Raw genomic sequence first — 17,791 nt, forward strand, 5'->3', positions numbered from 1 at the left:
CATTTATCACGCAATCATAACAGCTTACATCTAGAGGGGGCTTGGAGGTGTTGAGTCCAAGAGCTCATGTTTATACACATTCCCACCATGTGGTAATACCACCTGAAAATGCTTTCAGTGGAATGGTCAAAACTGAGGAAAAAGAACAGCTCTGATAAATGCTCCTTCCCTGATAATGAAAACGCTTTGTTTTTCCCCAAATATTAAAAAGCTCTTGATTGCACAATATTTTTAAATTGCACACTATTTTAAATATTTCAGAGTATGAAAGACTGACCTCTATTCCCACCTAAAAACACCCACATTGGCCGAAACCGGTTTGGCTCAGTGGATAGAGCGTCGGCCTGCGGACCGAAGGGTCCCGGGTTCGATTCCGGTCAAGGGCATGTACCTTGGTTGCGGGCACATCCCCAGTGGGAGGTGTGCAGGAGGCAGCTGATCGATGTTTCTCTCTCATCGATGTTTCTAGCTCTCTATCCCTCTCCCTTCCTCTCTCTGTAAAATATCAATAAAATATATTTAAAAAAATAAAAAATAAAAAAAATAAAAATAAATAAAAATAAAAACACCCACATTGGCCCAGCACAGCAGTGACCTAATTCCTTTTCTTACCTTTCTTCCATTCAAACATTCATACAGATTTTGACACTTCTCACTCCCAGGGTAAAATTCATCAGGAAGATTACTGCCATCCAGAAGACTGCACCCAACATTTCCTATGCTGCTCAAAGAAAATGGGGGCAAGGCAGGAGAAGGTGGGCCATAATATAGTAAGCTACTTTTGAATCTGACTATGGCCAAGTGGGTATTTATGCAAAATGACATTAGAAAATGAGAAAAGTAAAATTAAAAGACACACAAATATATGCATATTTCTTTACAGTTCCTTGCAGACAATGTCTGAGGTTAAATAATCTTCTGTGTAGAGAGAAAAATTCTTTACATCTTTTGTATAATGTGCATCTACATATGAGAAGGGGTATGTGTGTGTCTGTGTGTGTGTGTGGTTTTCACATATCCAGTTCACTCTCTGGGTAAAATCTTACCTGCCACTGGTTTCCTGTCTGACCAGGCACATAAGGTGCTGGGAGGCTCCGAAGGCTGTTCTTCACTGGGGATCCCCCAAGAGGGTTTCCCATGTCCCCAGAAGGGGAATCAGCAGTCAAAGCCATGGGGTACTGTGGGTAGTTGTACAGATTGTTGTAGTACGGAAACAGAGATGGCTGATAAAAGCTGCTGTAGTAGGCGGAGTCTGAAACCAGGTCAGGTGCGTTCTCCACGTGCCCTCTGCTGGTGACAGCAGGAATATCCTGGATGACCATACGTCCATCTAGAAAGAAAAAGAAAAAAAGAAAAAAGCAACACGGTATTAATCTGGAAGTTCACAAAACTTGACCTCTAAGCCTTGGCAATGCATAGCCATCCTCCTCAGATCTCAGAGCTGAAGAAAAAGGCACCTGAACATGCAGCCAAAATAAAGGAGGGTTCCCCGGGTTGACATAATTCTGGTGGTGCAGATGACAGATTCTTGCAGATTACTTTTACTAAGAATACAAAACGCATTTTAAGGGTCATTTTAATTAGATAAAGCCTGACCAGTAACTTTTTATCCTAATGTCAAAAAATTAGAGATAAAATCTAGTTAACTTGGCTGTCTACAACATTATTAAAACAAAAGTAATTATACTTCATTTTAAACAAGGTAATAAAAAAAGAATCCCAGTGCCCTAACTATGGTGGCCACATAGATATGTCAGAAAGTCAAAGCAAAAAGTTAAAAGTTTAAGCAAACATTGTTTCCTTCACTTCCTTTCCACAGCTGATACCCTATCCTTCAGAAGTCTGGACAATGATTTAGACCAGGAATAGGCAAACTTCTTCTGTAAAAGGTCAGTTAGTAACTATTTTAAGCTTTGTGGGCATTCAGTTGCGGAACAGACAGGTTGTTGCAATAAAACTTTATTCACAAACAGATATTGGGCCTATGGGCTATAGAGTTTGCCAGTTGTGGGTCTACACTCTGTGTCAATTCCAATAAACAACTAAAGGGACTCCTATGTTCAAAGAGTTGGTCCAGATGCCTGAAAATGCTGCAAGGTGTCAGGATGCTCCTACCCAATAGGAGTCTGCAATCTAGGAGGAAATACATGATAGGATTACAAATAATAACAAGGATTATCATACAGAAACACCCACAAACTTTCACAAAAATTCAAAGGCTGTAAAAATGACTTGCAGCCTAGAAAGGAATTACAGAGACCTTCTCAGGAAAAAAACTGCATCCGAAGGGTATTATGCTAAGTTATATAAGTCCAACAGAGAAAGACAAATATTTATATGTGTAATTGAATGAACAAAACAAGCAATCAAAATAGAAACAGACTCACAGATACAGAGAACAGATTGACAGCTATCAGAGGGGAGAAGGGTTAGGGCTGGGTGAAAAATGTGAAGGGATTAATCAGTACAAACTGATAGTTATAGAATAGCCACCGAGATGTAAATTACAGCATAGGGAATGCAGTCAATAATCGAGATAAATTTGGGGCCAGGTGAGTACTTGAAGCAGCGGGAAGACCACTCTGTAAAGTACATGATTTTCTAACCACTTTGCTATACATCTGAAACTAATAAAGAATAATACTGAATGTAAACTGTAATTAAAAAAATAAAAATAAATAAAATTTAAAAATTTAAATGGGGGAAAAAAGAAAAACTGCATCTGAGTTGCACTTTAAAAGAGAAGCAGAAAATAGGTTTTAAAAAATGAGAAAAGGGCTGTAGGGACAAAGAAAAGGAAGCAGGAAAGTGGAAGGCAAATTTGGGGTTGATGAACAGAAGATGAAGAACTCAGTGCAAAAGGGAAGGAGAGGTCCAGTCTGACAGGTAGACTGGTGTAAGGTGAGGGAAAGCCTCCGTCCAATTTTCTGGCTGGCCTCTCGTCACGGTGTGGCAAGAACCACTGAGGATTTCTGAGCAAGGAGTGGAGAGGGAGCAAGCGGGAGCTGTGGGTGGGGGTGATTTATCTGATGGCAATTTGTAAGGCAAGGGAAGGGAGACCAGAGGCTGGGAGAGCCACTAGGGAGCCACTGCAGTAGTCAGGGAGAGACCTAGAAGCCTCAAATATAAGAGAGGGGACCTGGGCCAGGGACATGAAGGAGACAAAACTCAATAGAACGGGAGGACAGATGGGACGTCAGAAATTAAGTTGCAGGATAAGGCAAAGAAATGCAAAGCCGATGTCAGGGAGAATGGGAAGCCTGGACGTGGCAGAGGAGAGGGAGGTGGTAAGTTCTGTTTAATCAAGGTGCCAGAGGGACACACAAGTGGGAGCAATGGGTGAGAGTGAGGAACTTGACACCTGCACTCATGGGAAAGGCTGAGATGCAGGAGCCACCACTGGGCCATGCTGGCTGCCTCTGGGGAGAGCAGGAGGGAGCTGTTACAGAAAAGCATGTTCTGAAAGGAGAGTCAAGGCTAAAGTCAGGGAGAACTGAGGAGAAATGCAATGTCACAGAGGCCAAAGTTGACATGGATTGTGGAGGAAGAAGGCTGACCTGTCCACTGCTGCTAAGAGTTCAAGCAAAAGTAGTTCTGAAAAAGACCAACAGAGGGTTAGGTTTTTAGCGTAGAAGGAGCAAGAGGGCGAGGAGCAAGTGAGCAATGAAGAAACAGAGTGATGGTGCTTCTGTCTCACCAGAATGGAAGATGCAGCAAGAGGCACCATGCCTGTTAGCTCACCTTTGCACCCCTGTGCCTAGCACACTGCTGGCCACCAGGTGGTAAATAGTTGCAAAAGAGATCAATAAATGATGGTTTTTCAAGTAGCCTGATGTCAAAATAAATGTGATTTAAAAAATAGAAGCTCCCAGAGACTAGTAAGATGTTGTTCATTTTTAATATATAGAGGTTTGGGATATGTAGGCAGTATAAGAAGCTAATGGAAAGAAATTCTCAGGACAATCAGTGCACAGCCATCTCTCCAACCTCTGCTATAGCAAATTCCCAAAACAGTAACTAGAGGCATCTCTTCAACATTGGATGTCATCAAAGCTGGTAAGTGAGGGTAAGTGTCACTATTAATTTGAGATAAATCAGAAAGTAAGATTTCCAACTCATAAGCCACAAAATACATAAACTAACCATACAAAATTTGAAATATGTATAGCATCAGAAAGTGGTTTTCCACATACAAACTCCTTTTTTTTTTCTTTAGTACATGCCCCAATCTGGAATAGAACCCCAAACCTAGGTATGTGCCTTGACTGGGAATTAAATCCACGACCTTTTACTGTACAGAATGATGCTCCATCCAGAGCAACCAGGCCAGGGCCCATGTATAAACTCTTAATAGCATATTAACCATTTTCTAGATCACAGAAAAAAACACAGTAAAAACTCACAGCTAGTTCTATAAATCTGACCTGAATCACCATCCGTACCAGGCCCCTCACTGTGACTACTTTCTCTTGCCCAACGCCATGCCTAATGCACACTGTGACAGGGATATTTTACCTGCATAGTCCGTATGACTAAGTATAAAGACCACAGAAAACATCTGGTTTGGCTCAGTGGATAGAGTGTTGGCACTCAGACTGAAGGGTTCCAGGTTCAGTTACAGGCTCCATCCCCGGCCACTGGGGTGTGTGCGGGGAGGCAACCGATTGATGTGTCATGTTTCTCTCTCTGTCTCTCCCCCTCCCTTCCACTCTCTCTAAAAATCAATGGAAATATATCCTCAGATGAGGATTAACCAAAAAAAAATTCTTTTTTTAAAATTGTAGTGGATATACTGGTACAATATTATATTAGTTTCAGGTGTATAATACAGTGATTAGACATTTATATACATTACAATGTGATCACCACAATAAGTCTAATAACTATCTGTCACTGTACAAAGTTAATACAATATTATTGACTATAATCTGAATCTCACTCTTTATTTTTCTAAAATAAAAACTGGCCAAGGTTAGCACTTAACAATATTAATCATAGGAAGCACAACAGCATTGTTCCCAAGAGAATGTAGTAGCCCTCTTAACCAGTGGTCCCTTGCAGGAACTATCAGTACCTGCCAGGATGCCAAAGAAAGTATGAAGTTAGAAGTTTTAAGTGTTGCTGTATATTCGGTGTAGTCTTCATTTGTGCTATCTGGAACAAAGATCGGCAGGACTGGATCCCACAGCTAGGAAAGGAACTGGAGAAGCATGTACCTACAGAAGCGACCAACAGCATTTGCAGTAGAGACGTTTGCAGAGATGATGCTTGCAGACTCGATCACGTCTTATTTCAATGCTCATATTTGTGGTTCCATACATTTACCTTGCATTCCAGAGTTCAGTTCTTTGGTAAGGCTTCCTAATTGCTCTGCTACTTTTTTCATGCTAACGTATGCAGCGTGAAATATGACTCACTCCTTCATGAGAGATCAATATAGCCACACATGATAAATACCCTTATTGATCTTGCAGTGTTATATGCTGGTCTCTGGGCCCATGGCATATTAATAGTAGTTAACCAGTAATTCATTTTAAGGTATGTGAAGGCTTCCCCCCCCCCCTGTCCCCCACTCTTCTGTAGTGTCAAGATTCCTGGAGTTGTTGCACTTTGAATCCTTTACATTCAAACCAGGAGCCATACTCTCCCCCTTTCAATAACAACACCAAACCCCATAGTTTCCAATATGAAAGATTACATATAAAACCAAAATTTACAATTTACAATGGTAACACTATTTGTGATTCACAATGATCTCATGTAAACAATTAATTTATGTATACCACATTTTATTTGTCTTTGTAATCCATACTCTCGCATGGTGCCTTTCCACTTAGCTTCTAGTTTTAAGAGTCACCAATCAGGAAAAATTGTTCCCCACTAAATCTGAGATATCAGAATTATCTGCCATCAACTAACAAGTTGTGCTGAATGCTAGGAGGGCACAGAAAAAGTACAAGTCATCTTCCCAATTCTTTTTTCACTCAAAGAAAAAGGTCTTGAGAAAAAGACTATATCATTTGATGATGGCATGTCACAGACTTTCGAGGATGACAGTAGGGTGCACCCTCACTGGAACAAGAAAGCTTCATTTCCTCAGCTCCCTGCTTTCAGCATGCTCCTCTGCAGGGCAACCCTGCCTCCAGATGAGTCAGCTCCTGGCATCTCCTAGACTTAGAAACACTGAGAAATCCAGTGTGAGGCTTTAGGACTCTTCCCCTACAAGAGAGCCTAGAGGGAGACACATGGGGGATGGGGGGGGGGGGGGAAGCTGTTGCATGAGCTGACACCTGGGCTCTCTCAGCACTCACAAATCTAAGAAAGAAAGCTTGCCATCCTGACCCAGGAAATGGATTGCTTTTCTGAATTAAAGCAGAGCCATTACTGAGAGAGCCCTGATAATGAGGCAGCAGTGTGCCTACTATTCACACCACTAACTGGTGACTATGATGATATCGCCACACCTGTCACCTCTCCTGGCCGGAGAAACATTTCACGGTCAATGCAATAAATTTACTGAGCACCTACTGTGTGCAAGACAACCTGTCCGGCACCTTGGACGCTACAGAGCTTAGCTGTAAGGGCAGATTCTGAAACAAACACACAGAAGGAAAGACTGACCAAGGCTATGGGGAACATAAAACTGTGTGGAAGGGAGGGCAGGATTAAGCCCAACTTTCAAAGTGCAAGTTCTGCTGATGCCGGCTCACTAACAATACTCTTGTACACAGGAAAGGAATATGTGAGAACCTATTTCTCCTTTTTCCCAAGAAATTTTTTAAAACGTAATTTGGTCCCAGAAGAATCTGTCAGGTTCACTTTTCTTTTTAGGCTTTTCATAAAAAAACAATCTTAAGTTGGTTGGCCTTTAAAGCCAGGAACAGGCTTGGTTCAAAGGTGTGGGAAATGTCAATGTGGGAAGCAAAGGGATCTGGGGGCGGGGGGGGGGGGGAGGGGGGAGGCGGTGGGGGGGGAGTAGAGCAGGGAAGAGGGAGGGAGGAGGAGGGGGAGCAGGAGGACGAGAGGGGAAGGAGAGGCAGATTGATTGTTGAGTAAGACTAGATCAAAGAAACCAAGCAGGAGAAAGATGGAAAAAATATAGAGAGAGGGGAAAGCAAATCCAAGGGAACTCACCAAGATTTAAAACAGGCTGCCCCAGGCCATTGCAAAGCCCAGTGAGTAACAATCACAGCCATTGTGTGTAGCAACTCCCAAAGTGCTGAGCCAGGAGGGTAGGCCAAGAAGAAGCAAAACCAAGCCTGCTCTCTAGGACCTTACCTCTATCGACAAAGTGTCTGGGAGTTAGAAGGACAGGATGCAGAGCAGGGGGACAGAGTCCCTGGTGAAATGAGAATGAGGGTGCTAAGTGGATCCCTAAGGAGCAGCTACAGCACTGCACCCCTACCTCATTCACATCTGCACCTACCTGCCTTACTCACAGGTTTCTGCTCTCCCTTCCCTGGCTCCTGCTCTGTGTGACTCCCTCCCCCTCAGAAGTCCCCAGGGCACCCAAGGAAACTGTTAGCCTACAGTGGGAGTCAGATAGAGAGAAAATGCCATTTCTCTGACTTTACCAGAAAATGTCTCGTGGCCATGAAAGCCTATCTCACGGCCAAGAAAGAGGTTTTCTCTCTTTAGGCCAGTTCAAAATTTCCTATCATTGGCGAGATGCCAGCAACAGTTTGGGGCTGTCAACACTTCCCAGCAGATTGGATAAGACAATGCCACACAACAGGCTAGCAGCAAGGTTTGAGTTGGGGAGTGAGAGAGAAGAGAGGGAAGATGCCAACATATCTCCTCCCCATCAAGTACTCTATTCTAAAAATTTTACAGAGAATTCCTTCTCGAGGATTTTTAATATCTTTTACACTAAGAAAATTTTAAACTAGGAGCATACCTGACTGTGTACATACAGGGGTGGGGAAAAGTAGGTTACAGGTGTGAGTACATGAAACAGAGCTTATTCTTGTATTATTATTTATTATTTTAGTATTTATTTGTACTACAGCTGTAAACCTACTTTTGCCCACCCCTGTATATTTAGGCCTCCACAGTAAAGGTATGCTTTCAACCATATTTGGACAGCTTAAAGTGTAGGGGCTTAATTTATCAGGGTCCTTGTTTGTGCTTGGGCATGAAGGGTACTGAACACAGGAGGCGTCTGGGACACATTTTAAGTCTGCTCGTGGCCAGCCCCCTTTAGGTTTGGGATTTGGATTCTGCTTTAATAATTTGGATAACTCTTTTAATAATAAGCTCACAGCACGGTCGGCATGGCTCAGTGTTGAGCATCAGCCTATGAACCAGGAGCTCACAGGTTCGATTCCCAGTCAGGGCACATGCCCAGGTTGTAGGCTCCATCCCCAGTAGGGAATGTGCAAGAGGCAGCTAATCAGTGATTCTCTCTCATTGATGTTTCTATCTCTCTCTCTCCCTCTCCCATCCTCTCTGAAATCAATTAAAAATAAAATAAAATAAAATAAAATAAAATAAAATAAAATAAAATACCAGGATGGCCAAACCATCGCCATACCAGATACCTCTTATTTAAATAATAATAATAATAATAATAATAATAATAATATCACAGATGTGTGTCTTTGCTCCTGCAGGTCCCAGATGATGGTCTGAAGTGAAATGGGGTCTTAAAAAAATGTGAAGGGATTAAAAAAACACACACAAATTACATTGCATCAGATTATTTCACATGGCTTTTGTTCAAGTCAAGATTCTACCAGTTCAATTTAATATCGCAGTTTTCATCCAGATACTTGTCTTATGTTTCAAGTCATGAATAGTAACTTATCCTGTTGCTGGACTGGGCCACCCAGGAACTGGATCTGCCTCTGAACCAGCAGCTCTCACCCCTGGCTGCTCTGGGTTGGAGTGGGAGCTAAAATTCCTCAGGGCAGGGCCACACCTCAGACCACTTTACACACACGAGAAACTCTACAGGATGGGACCCAGGCATCAGAACCACCAGGGTGAACCCAACACCAGCAGGTTGAGAACTGCTTTAAACCTATCAGAGGTTGGTGTTTTAATGCCATCTTACCATAGTAGTTCCAAACATGGGAATGGAGGTCCCCTGTCCACACTTCCCTTTCCAGCGTCCATAAGATCAAAAGTATTTCCACATTAACGTAAAAATGTTATCTGCCTTTTTCACTGTTGACATATGCAGTGATGATGGGAGCTGGTGCCTTAGCACAAATCAAGGCAGTTCCACCACAATGCATAGGCACACCTCATCATTATGAAGTAAAATATTTTTAAAATTCTGTGTTAACTTTGCTTAAGATGCCCTGGTGAAGCAGAAAAAATAACTTCATCAAATCTCTACTTTGGAGTGTGTCTTTTTAAGATTGTGTGACAAGATGGGAAGCACTCATCAAATATTTCTGCTGCACACCACAGAGTGATAGTTGTCTTGAAAAGGGCCCTTGTGCAACTATTTAAATGAAGAGCTAAATTTGCTGCTTTTTGTATTGGAACACAGTGGACAAAAAAGGGGTTCTATGGAAAGTAGCCACAAAGAGTGATCATAAATTCCTAACTGGGCAGGTCATGGTGGGAGTTAGGCCCCAGGCATATAATTTCTTTAGGTTTATCTTTGCCTTAAACAGGCCCTGTCCATTGTTTCTGTGCATCTAGGTTAACACACTTTTGAAATGCCTCTTTTCAGACCCTTCAGAAGCATAACCACCCTCAAGAGAGCACATAAGCATTTTAATTATCCTGTAATCCAACTTCACCTTACTTTCTCCCACCTTCATATAATCCTAAATTCCCTCCTTAAATCCAAATGCATAAAAACAAACTGCAAAATTGTCATTCTCCAATGTATCTGAGATCTTGCTTCCTGGCAATCGTCGTCAGTTTTGGTTCAACTACGCTCTTACAGAAATTTTCTACAAGTTCAAACATTTCTGACATCGACAATGCCATATACTTGAAAAAATGACTGATGAAAAGTATGGTTACTGCGACTTGGGTATTGGCACAATCTTCTTGAAATCAACAAAGTGAGCCTCTCACTTCAAGAAAAACAAACAGTATTTACTTCTATGAATCTGAGCTTTCAAGTAAAAATTAGAATTTTGGAAAACTTAGAACCGCTACCATGTGCTTGATAGCTTCCCAATTTAAAGACTCTTTTGATGAGATCAGTAATATATTAATGAGTGGGATAAAGTGATATTTTGTGATGAAACATGTCAACATTTGGAAAAAAATGCATAACTCAGTAAACTAATATTTTCCAAATGACCAAAGCATGAGGTTATGAAATCATGCATGGATGAAAGATCCATTCAAAGGGCAGGATGGATCAATGAGTTTAATTTAACAAAAATCTCATTAGCATAATCTCGGACTCACTATAACTGTTACAAAATTATTACTTGTCAAGTTTTGACCTAGTATCAAAGAATAGTCACAATGATCTGAAAAAGCTATTCAAATTCTTTTCTCCCTTCTCTATTTACTTATGTGAAGCTGAATTTTCTTCATGTATTTCAATCAAAACAGATTGAAGAAGATATGGGAACCCAGCTGTATCCTATTAAGACAGACATAAAAGAGATTTGCAAAAATGTAAAATAATACCACTCTCCTCACTCATTTTTGTAATATACTTATTTTTCATTAAAATGTTACTTATGTTAACAAGTAGTGGATTTACTATTTTAAAGAAATTAATAAACACAGTTTTAATTTCTGAGTCGTAAGTCTTTAATTCATTAAATATTAACAGATATAACACATAGACAAAAGCTCTTTGAAGTCCTGGATAATTTTTAAGAGTGTGAAGGGGGTCATCTGACTAAAAAGTTTGAGGACCTCTGTCTTATAGGCTCTTCTCTTTCCAGAAGGACTGATTTCAGAACAATTGAAGTTCAGTGTCTCATTCTGAGCTAGCTCCCTGAGCTGTCAGCAATCAGCAATAAAGTCCCAGCTGAGATTTCTGGCTTTATCCTTGAACCTGGAACATTTCTTTCAGTGAGGAAGACATCCACCACTACAAACCATGCCAGGCAGCAGAATCTCAGGCTGAGAAAGCTGGCTCCCAAATCAAACTGCCTGATCAGCTCTCAAATCTACTGCCCCATGACCTTGGAAACGGTTACTTAATTCTTCTGTGCCTCAGTATCTACATGTGCATGAGGGAAATGCTGCTACTTACACTATAGAGAGCAGAAAAGGCTCTGAAACATGGTAAGTGCTCAATAAATGCTAGCTATTGTTATTATCACGGTCACAATACACTGATAACATTCTCTGCCGTCAAGCAAGAGAGCGGCCAAATAACTCTGTAAAGTTATCCTTGCTCCAAATGTTCATCTTCAGGGTACTGCAGGAGGCCTGGGCTGCACCTGGTGTGGCTTCCCGGTGCGAATGAACTTGGGAAGGAGCAGAATTATCCACTCCTGGCCTTCTCTGAGGTCAGACAGTAGCCTTGAGTGCAGTCAGTGTGGTATCACTCCCTAAAGTCATAATCAGGAAATGTGGGAACAATCTGTTTCTCCCACAAGACAATGATGACAGGGCTATTTTGAACGTCAAACACAAACCTGGCGCCAGGAAAGTAAACAACCTCTTCACTGTGTACCTGCCTCGCCCGGAACCATCTCTACTTAAGTGAGAGAAATACAGCCAAGTTGAGAAGAGCTGACCATTTCTTCTCTTCCCCAAACTCCGTCTCCCCCAGCCCCACCTCCTCTTGTATTCAATTCTGCTTTTGAGAAGTGCAGCTATGGTGCTTCCCTTAAGCAAGCCAGGGATTTTATTTATTTGGGGGACTGCTGCTGTTTCAGGGCTGAACTTTTAGCTCGCTATAAAGTTAATGTGCTATTCAATGTTCATTCCAGGCTAGACTGTGGGGCTGTGTACTTTTTGCCACCCCCAGAAGGCCATTATCTGTAATTGCCCATTACCATGCATAATTATTTCTCTTAGCTTGGTCTGTGACCTCCAGGGTTGCACTGTTACAGCTAACTGCTCCGTCTTACCAAATTTGTGAAGGAAGCTTTTCTGATCTTTCGTGCTTTTAATGGTATATTCCAAAGCCAACATCGTGTTTTATAGGCGCACTTTTCTCCAGTCAGGAACATTTCAGAATTCTTCCAGGTGCACTTTTCCTACCTCCGTGGAGTTTTACCTCCCCTCCAATAATGGGAAAAATAAAGTATAATCAACCCTCCATTATGTGGGAGCTGATAACCCATACTGGGAATTATCTGGAGCCCTTTACACTCCCTTTTCTTTGATTTGGTTCTTTAATTGTATCATGCTTTTTAAAGATGGCTACTAGGAAAAGGTGGAGATAGGGAAGGGAATAGGGAAAGGGTGAAATATTAAATCTCAAATTCAATATAGCCGCTCCCACACTTAGTGTTTTTTGAGTGGAAGAACTATGTTCAAACCAGTGGTTAAAATGAGATTTGGGGATTCCATGTACATTTAAAATATTAATTCTAGAACGGACAGCTAGTGATACACCCCAAAGTGTCACTTTCCATTTATCTCACTTTTCATCATTACAGGAAAAGAGAAAAGGGGACGGGGATTGCTGGCTGTACACGTGGGTGCTGAGATGCTCAACTATTTACTGGCATCTCTGTGTCTTCCTCACCACTGCCTCCTTTGGAAACCCCGCTGCACCACTTAGGTATGAGGTTGTAAGATGTACCTCAAAACTATTATAAGGTTCACAAAAAAGTCTGAAAGAGTTTGAAACCACCTAGTGTCTGTGTGGCCACTAATGGCCCCTGCGTCTGAACCTGTCTCACCAGAATCTCCTGTGTATGCACTCCCTTCATGTGCCATTGCCAAGTCCCTTCTGCCCCTCCTTCCTTTTGAATAAAGTTCCTCTGAAATGAAAAGAAGTCGATTCTAAAAATAAAACCTTGTCCATTCTTTCAATAGTAATTTTTACCAAAGTCAGGTAAGGGGAACCACAGAGCAGCTGTATGGCCCCGAAGGCTCTGCCAACTTAAGCTATGTGTATATAGACACACACATATCTTATCTATATACTAGAGGCCCGAAGCATGAAATTCGTGCAATTTAGTAGGCCTTCCTTCCCCCCGCTGCCAGCACCAGCTTCCCTCTGGCACCAGGAACCCGGGCTTCCCTCAGAGCCCCGGCTTCATCCGGAAGATCATCCAGAAGGATGTCCGGTCTAATTAGAATATTACGCTTTTATTATTATAGAAGATATATAAGGTCAACCAATCACTATGACACACACTGACCACCAGGGGGGCAGACACTCAACACACAGGATCGGGCTCCTTCCTGTCTGGATTGGGCCCGCAGGGATCGGACCAAAACTGGCTCTCCGACATCCCCTTAGGGGACCCGGATTGCAAGAGGGCACAGGCCAGGCCAAGGGACCCCAGAGGTGCACAAATATGTGCACCGGGTCTCTAGTCTATATATATAAAGAAGTTATATGCTAATTAGTCCTAACAGTGTCCCAGTCACGACTGTTCAACAGGCTGCGTGCACACAGGAGCTAGTGAGCAGGGACGGGGGTGGGGATTTGCACCACCGGGACATGAGGCTGCCGCCGGGGGTGCCCCCCCCCGGGGGGGTGCCCCCCCCCGGGGGGGTGCCCCCCCCCGGCAGAGGCACACACAGGCCCACTGCACCACCCAGCCCGGAGGGGGGTGTCAGGACGGAGGCAGCCCCCCCGGCAAAGGCATGCACAGGCCCATGACGCCGCCCAGCCCAGAGGGGGGTGTCAGGATGGGGGCGGGGCCTCGGTGGAGAGCTCTCAGCACTCCTGCGCCAGGGACCGTAAAAGGCGCAGAGAGGAAGGGAGAGAAGATGGGCAGTTAGGGAGTTTAGGCCAGGAGGGGAGAGCAGATAGGCAGTTAGGGGGATCAGGCCAGGAGGGGAGAGCAGATAGGCAGTTAGGGGGATCAGACAAGGAGGGGAGAGCAGTTAGGGCCATCAGGCCAGCAGGGGAGCAGTTAGGGGCATCAGACAGGCAGGAGAGCAGTTAGGGGCATCAGACAGGCAGGCAGGTGAGCGCTTAGGAGCCAGTGGTTCTAGATTGTGAGAGGGATCCCAGATTGGAGAGGGTGCAGGCCAGGCTGAGGGACCATCCCCCCCCGCCCGTGCACAAATTCTGTGCAGCAGGCCTCTAGTCTACACTAATAAAAGAGAAACGTGCAAATTAACCACCACTCCGCTACGCCCACCAGCCAATCAGGAGGGAATATGCAAATTAGAAGGACAAAGATGGTGGCCGCCCAGCTGCTCCAGGCATGGAGTGGCCAGGTGGGGCAGGACGCCTACTATGAGAGGGAGGGCAGGGGGCCGAAGGGATCTACAGGAGCGGCACTCTGGCTGCAGTGAAGACGAAGACTGCAGACTCCGGAGTCTGCAGCGAAGACGAAGAAAGCAGACTCTAGCTGGAGTCTGCAGCAAAGGCGGCAGACTCCAGCTGGAGCTAAGGCCTGGGTCCCAGGTGCCAGAGGAAAACTGGTGCTGGGAGCCAAGGGAAGGAAGGTCTATTGCATGAATCTCTTATGCAACGGGCCTCTAGTCTATATATATAAAAGCCTAAGCGATCATTCAACTGGTAGCTATGACACGCACTGACCACCAGGGGCAGACGCTCAATGCACAGGCATGGAACCATGGAACAGACTGATGAATCTCAGAGGGAAGGGGAAAGGGGGGAGGGCGGGACGAGATTACCCAAATATCTTCTATGCATACCAGAGGCCTGGTGCATGGATTCTTGCACCAGTGGAGTCCCTTGGCCTGGCCTGTGGGATCGAGCCAAAACTGGCTCTCCGACATCCCCTGAGGAGTCCTGGATTGCGAAAGGGTGCAGGCCAGGCCGAGGGACCCCACCGGTGCACAACCGGGGCCAGGGAGGGATGTGGGAGGTTGGGGGAGGGACTGCGGGAGGGCTCCAAGGCATGTCCGGCCCATCTTGCTCAGTCCCAATCAGCCCCAGCAGCAAGCTAACCTACTTATTGGAGCGTCTGCCCCCTGGTGATCAGTGCATGTCATAGCAATTGGTCGACTGTCTGCTCCCTGGTGGTCAGTGCACGTCATAGCAAGCAGTTGAGCGGTCTTAGCATATCATTAGCATATTATGCTTTGATTGGTTGAATGGACAAGCAGACAACCAGACCCTTAGCATATCAGGCTTTTATTATATAGGATTCTCTAGTATATATGCATATACACGTATACAAGCACACAGATGTATATATCTGTCTATATATCAATCAACATTCTAACTGAAAAGAAAGTCAAACCATAACTGAAAGAAATGATTACCTAGAACCAAGCTGGGCCTGTCAACTAAAATGTTACCATGGCAACGAAGAAACAGCACCACAGAAGCCATATAACCCGTCACCTTTTCACAACTACAGTCACAGTCCCCTAACATCTCTTTATTTTCCTCCACTAGTGACCTGTGTTGTACAGATTTTGTCCATCTTGATCTCCAGCAATCTAACATGCTCCCAGAAATGCCATTTCACAGGAAGGTCGCTAGTATCAAGAACTATTTAGCAGCATAGTCGACCAGCCCTTATCCATGGGCGATATGGACCAAGACCCCAAGAACCCTACATATACTATATTCTTTCTTACACATACATACCTACGATAAAGTTTAATTTATATATTAAGCACAGTAAAAGTGACAATAACTAATAAAAAATAGAATAATTAGCCCTGGCCGGTGTGCTCAGTGGTTAGAGTGTTGACCAAGCACGGAAAGGTGGCTGGTTTTATTCCCCATCAAGGGTATGAACCTGCAACCCAGGTACATTCTCTGGCCCAGGTAGGGGCATGTTTGAGAGGCAACCAACCCATGCGTCTCTTACATGGATGTTTTTCTCCTCTCTCTTTCCCTCCCTCCCTTCCACTCTCTCTAAAAATCAATGGGAAAAATAATTTCTGGTGAGGATTAACAAAAAAAACACACAGAACAATTATAACAATATACAACAGTAAAAGTTCTGTGACTGTGCTCCCTCTCTCATGTTATTGCACTGTACTCACTTTCCCTGTGATGATGTGCGATGATGCAACGCCGTGTGACGGCATGAAGGGGGGTGGGTGACATAAGCGTTGTGACATAGGCTACTATTCACCTGACGATAGTCACACTTTACGGCTTCTCTGTGGCACATCTGAACTGCCAGCATCACTACCCGCGCTGTTGGGGCCGTTACTAAGTAACATAAGGGTGACTGGAACACAAGCGCTGCAATGCCCACAGCGGAGCTGATAACCAAGATGGCGGCTACCATGTCCCAACTGCGGGAGCTGGTGCAGCGGGACAAAGCGTGGTCACGTCCCAGCGGGAGCATCGCGATATTTCATCACGCTCCTCAGAGTGGCGCACAGCCGAAACCTTCCAAAGCGAAACCACCGATGAGGGAGGCCTCTGTCCTCAAACAGCACCTAGAACCCTCTGAGGGGGCCCGGGCTGTGGCGCGGTGGGAGGGGGGCATAAGCTCTAAGACTGGAGGGCCTGCGTGCAGGGCGCCCTCTCTGTGGCAAAGGGTCCCAAACTCTGCGCGGCACCTGGTACCATCTGTGCTGCGGCAGCCACCAGCCTCACCTGTGCTGCTCAAGGTTTTTTCTGTCTCAGAAACAATACTGGATTGGCAAGTAGGAGAAAAAGATTTTTTTAAAGCCACCAATGAGGGAAGGGTCATTATCTGAACAACAAAAAAAGCACTTAACTCCTACAAGCACACAAGTTTTAAATCTAAGTTGGTTTCTTTTTCCCAGGAAAGAAAACAACAAAATAGGCAGAACCTCAAGACTCACCTGAGTGTTCTCTCTCATCCCTGGACTAGACTAGACACCGACCAGAAAAGCAGCAGGAAGGCTGACGAGACTGCAATGCTGTGACCAAGGGTGTCAGAGCTGAAGAGCTGAGCTTAGTGAAAAGATGAGGATGGGTGCTGTCCCAGGAAGGATTCACCAGAAAGTCAACCCCAGGGGAGATAACAGCCCTGCTTTCATATAGGTTGAGCAGTCACTTGCCCCAGAAAGGTCAACTTGTAAGAAAAAGAAAAACGCTCAAAAACTCAACCGATTCATTCATTCATTCACTCAATACCAACTGAGTGCTCAACTATCTATCTCCAAGGTAAAAAGGGTCACTTCATCATGGCATTACCATACGCAGACGCAGATGCCTTCAAGTCCAGCTGAATGTGAAACTAGAAACCCACGACTGCACAGAATGCGTAGCACTTTATTTATTCCAAGCCCAAATACAGACAGTGCAGCTAAAATAAAACAAATGTGTAGACAAGGAGAAAAGACAAACAGTGCGGCAGAAAATATGCCACCTTAAGAAAAATGAAGAAAATAATAAGCAACAGATTATTAAATCCTCAGGCACTGAAAAAGCAAAAATAGGGAGGAGAAACAAAGTCACTGCAGATTAAATATGGAGAGTTTTAAGCCAATTATAAAAGATCAAAGAGAACAAGAGAGGGGAGGAGTAGCCTTACAAGTAACCGAGATAGGAGACCTTGGGAGAAATATGACCAGGAGAAAATCATTACAGTGTACAGTAAAAGTAATCTAGGGATGACTTTAGAGAGAAATTCACTAGACACCACTGCTAGGAGAACAGCATGGGGACAGAAATCAAAGAGTTCTTTATTTTAAAAAAGCACACAGTTCCAGAGGAAAGGTACTTCCTATGTTTTATCCCCAATAAACATCTGACTCTGACCCCTTTGAATAATGTCGACTTTCTCAAAAGTCGTAACCATTACTAACTATC

At 44.1% G+C, this 17,791-nt stretch overlaps 1 protein-coding gene across 1 annotated transcript in view; it reads right to left on the reverse strand.

Moving 5' to 3' along the window:
* Window positions 1-17,791, reverse strand: part of DMRT1 (doublesex and mab-3 related transcription factor 1) — a gene marked incomplete at both ends in the record, with an annotated part of 110,307 nt that overhangs the window by 69,332 nt on the left and 23,184 nt on the right. The window contains one exon of the mRNA XM_080668245.1: window positions 1,047-1,330. Within this exon, the coding sequence (XP_080524371.1) occupies window positions 1,047-1,330 (284 nt within the window). The remainder of the gene's footprint in view (window positions 1-1,046; window positions 1,331-17,791) is intronic.

The sequence above is a fragment of the Plecotus auritus genome (genome assembly GCF_963455305.1).
Source record: "Plecotus auritus genome assembly, chromosome: 5".
Classification (NCBI taxonomy): Eukaryota; Metazoa; Chordata; class Mammalia; order Chiroptera; family Vespertilionidae; genus Plecotus; species Plecotus auritus.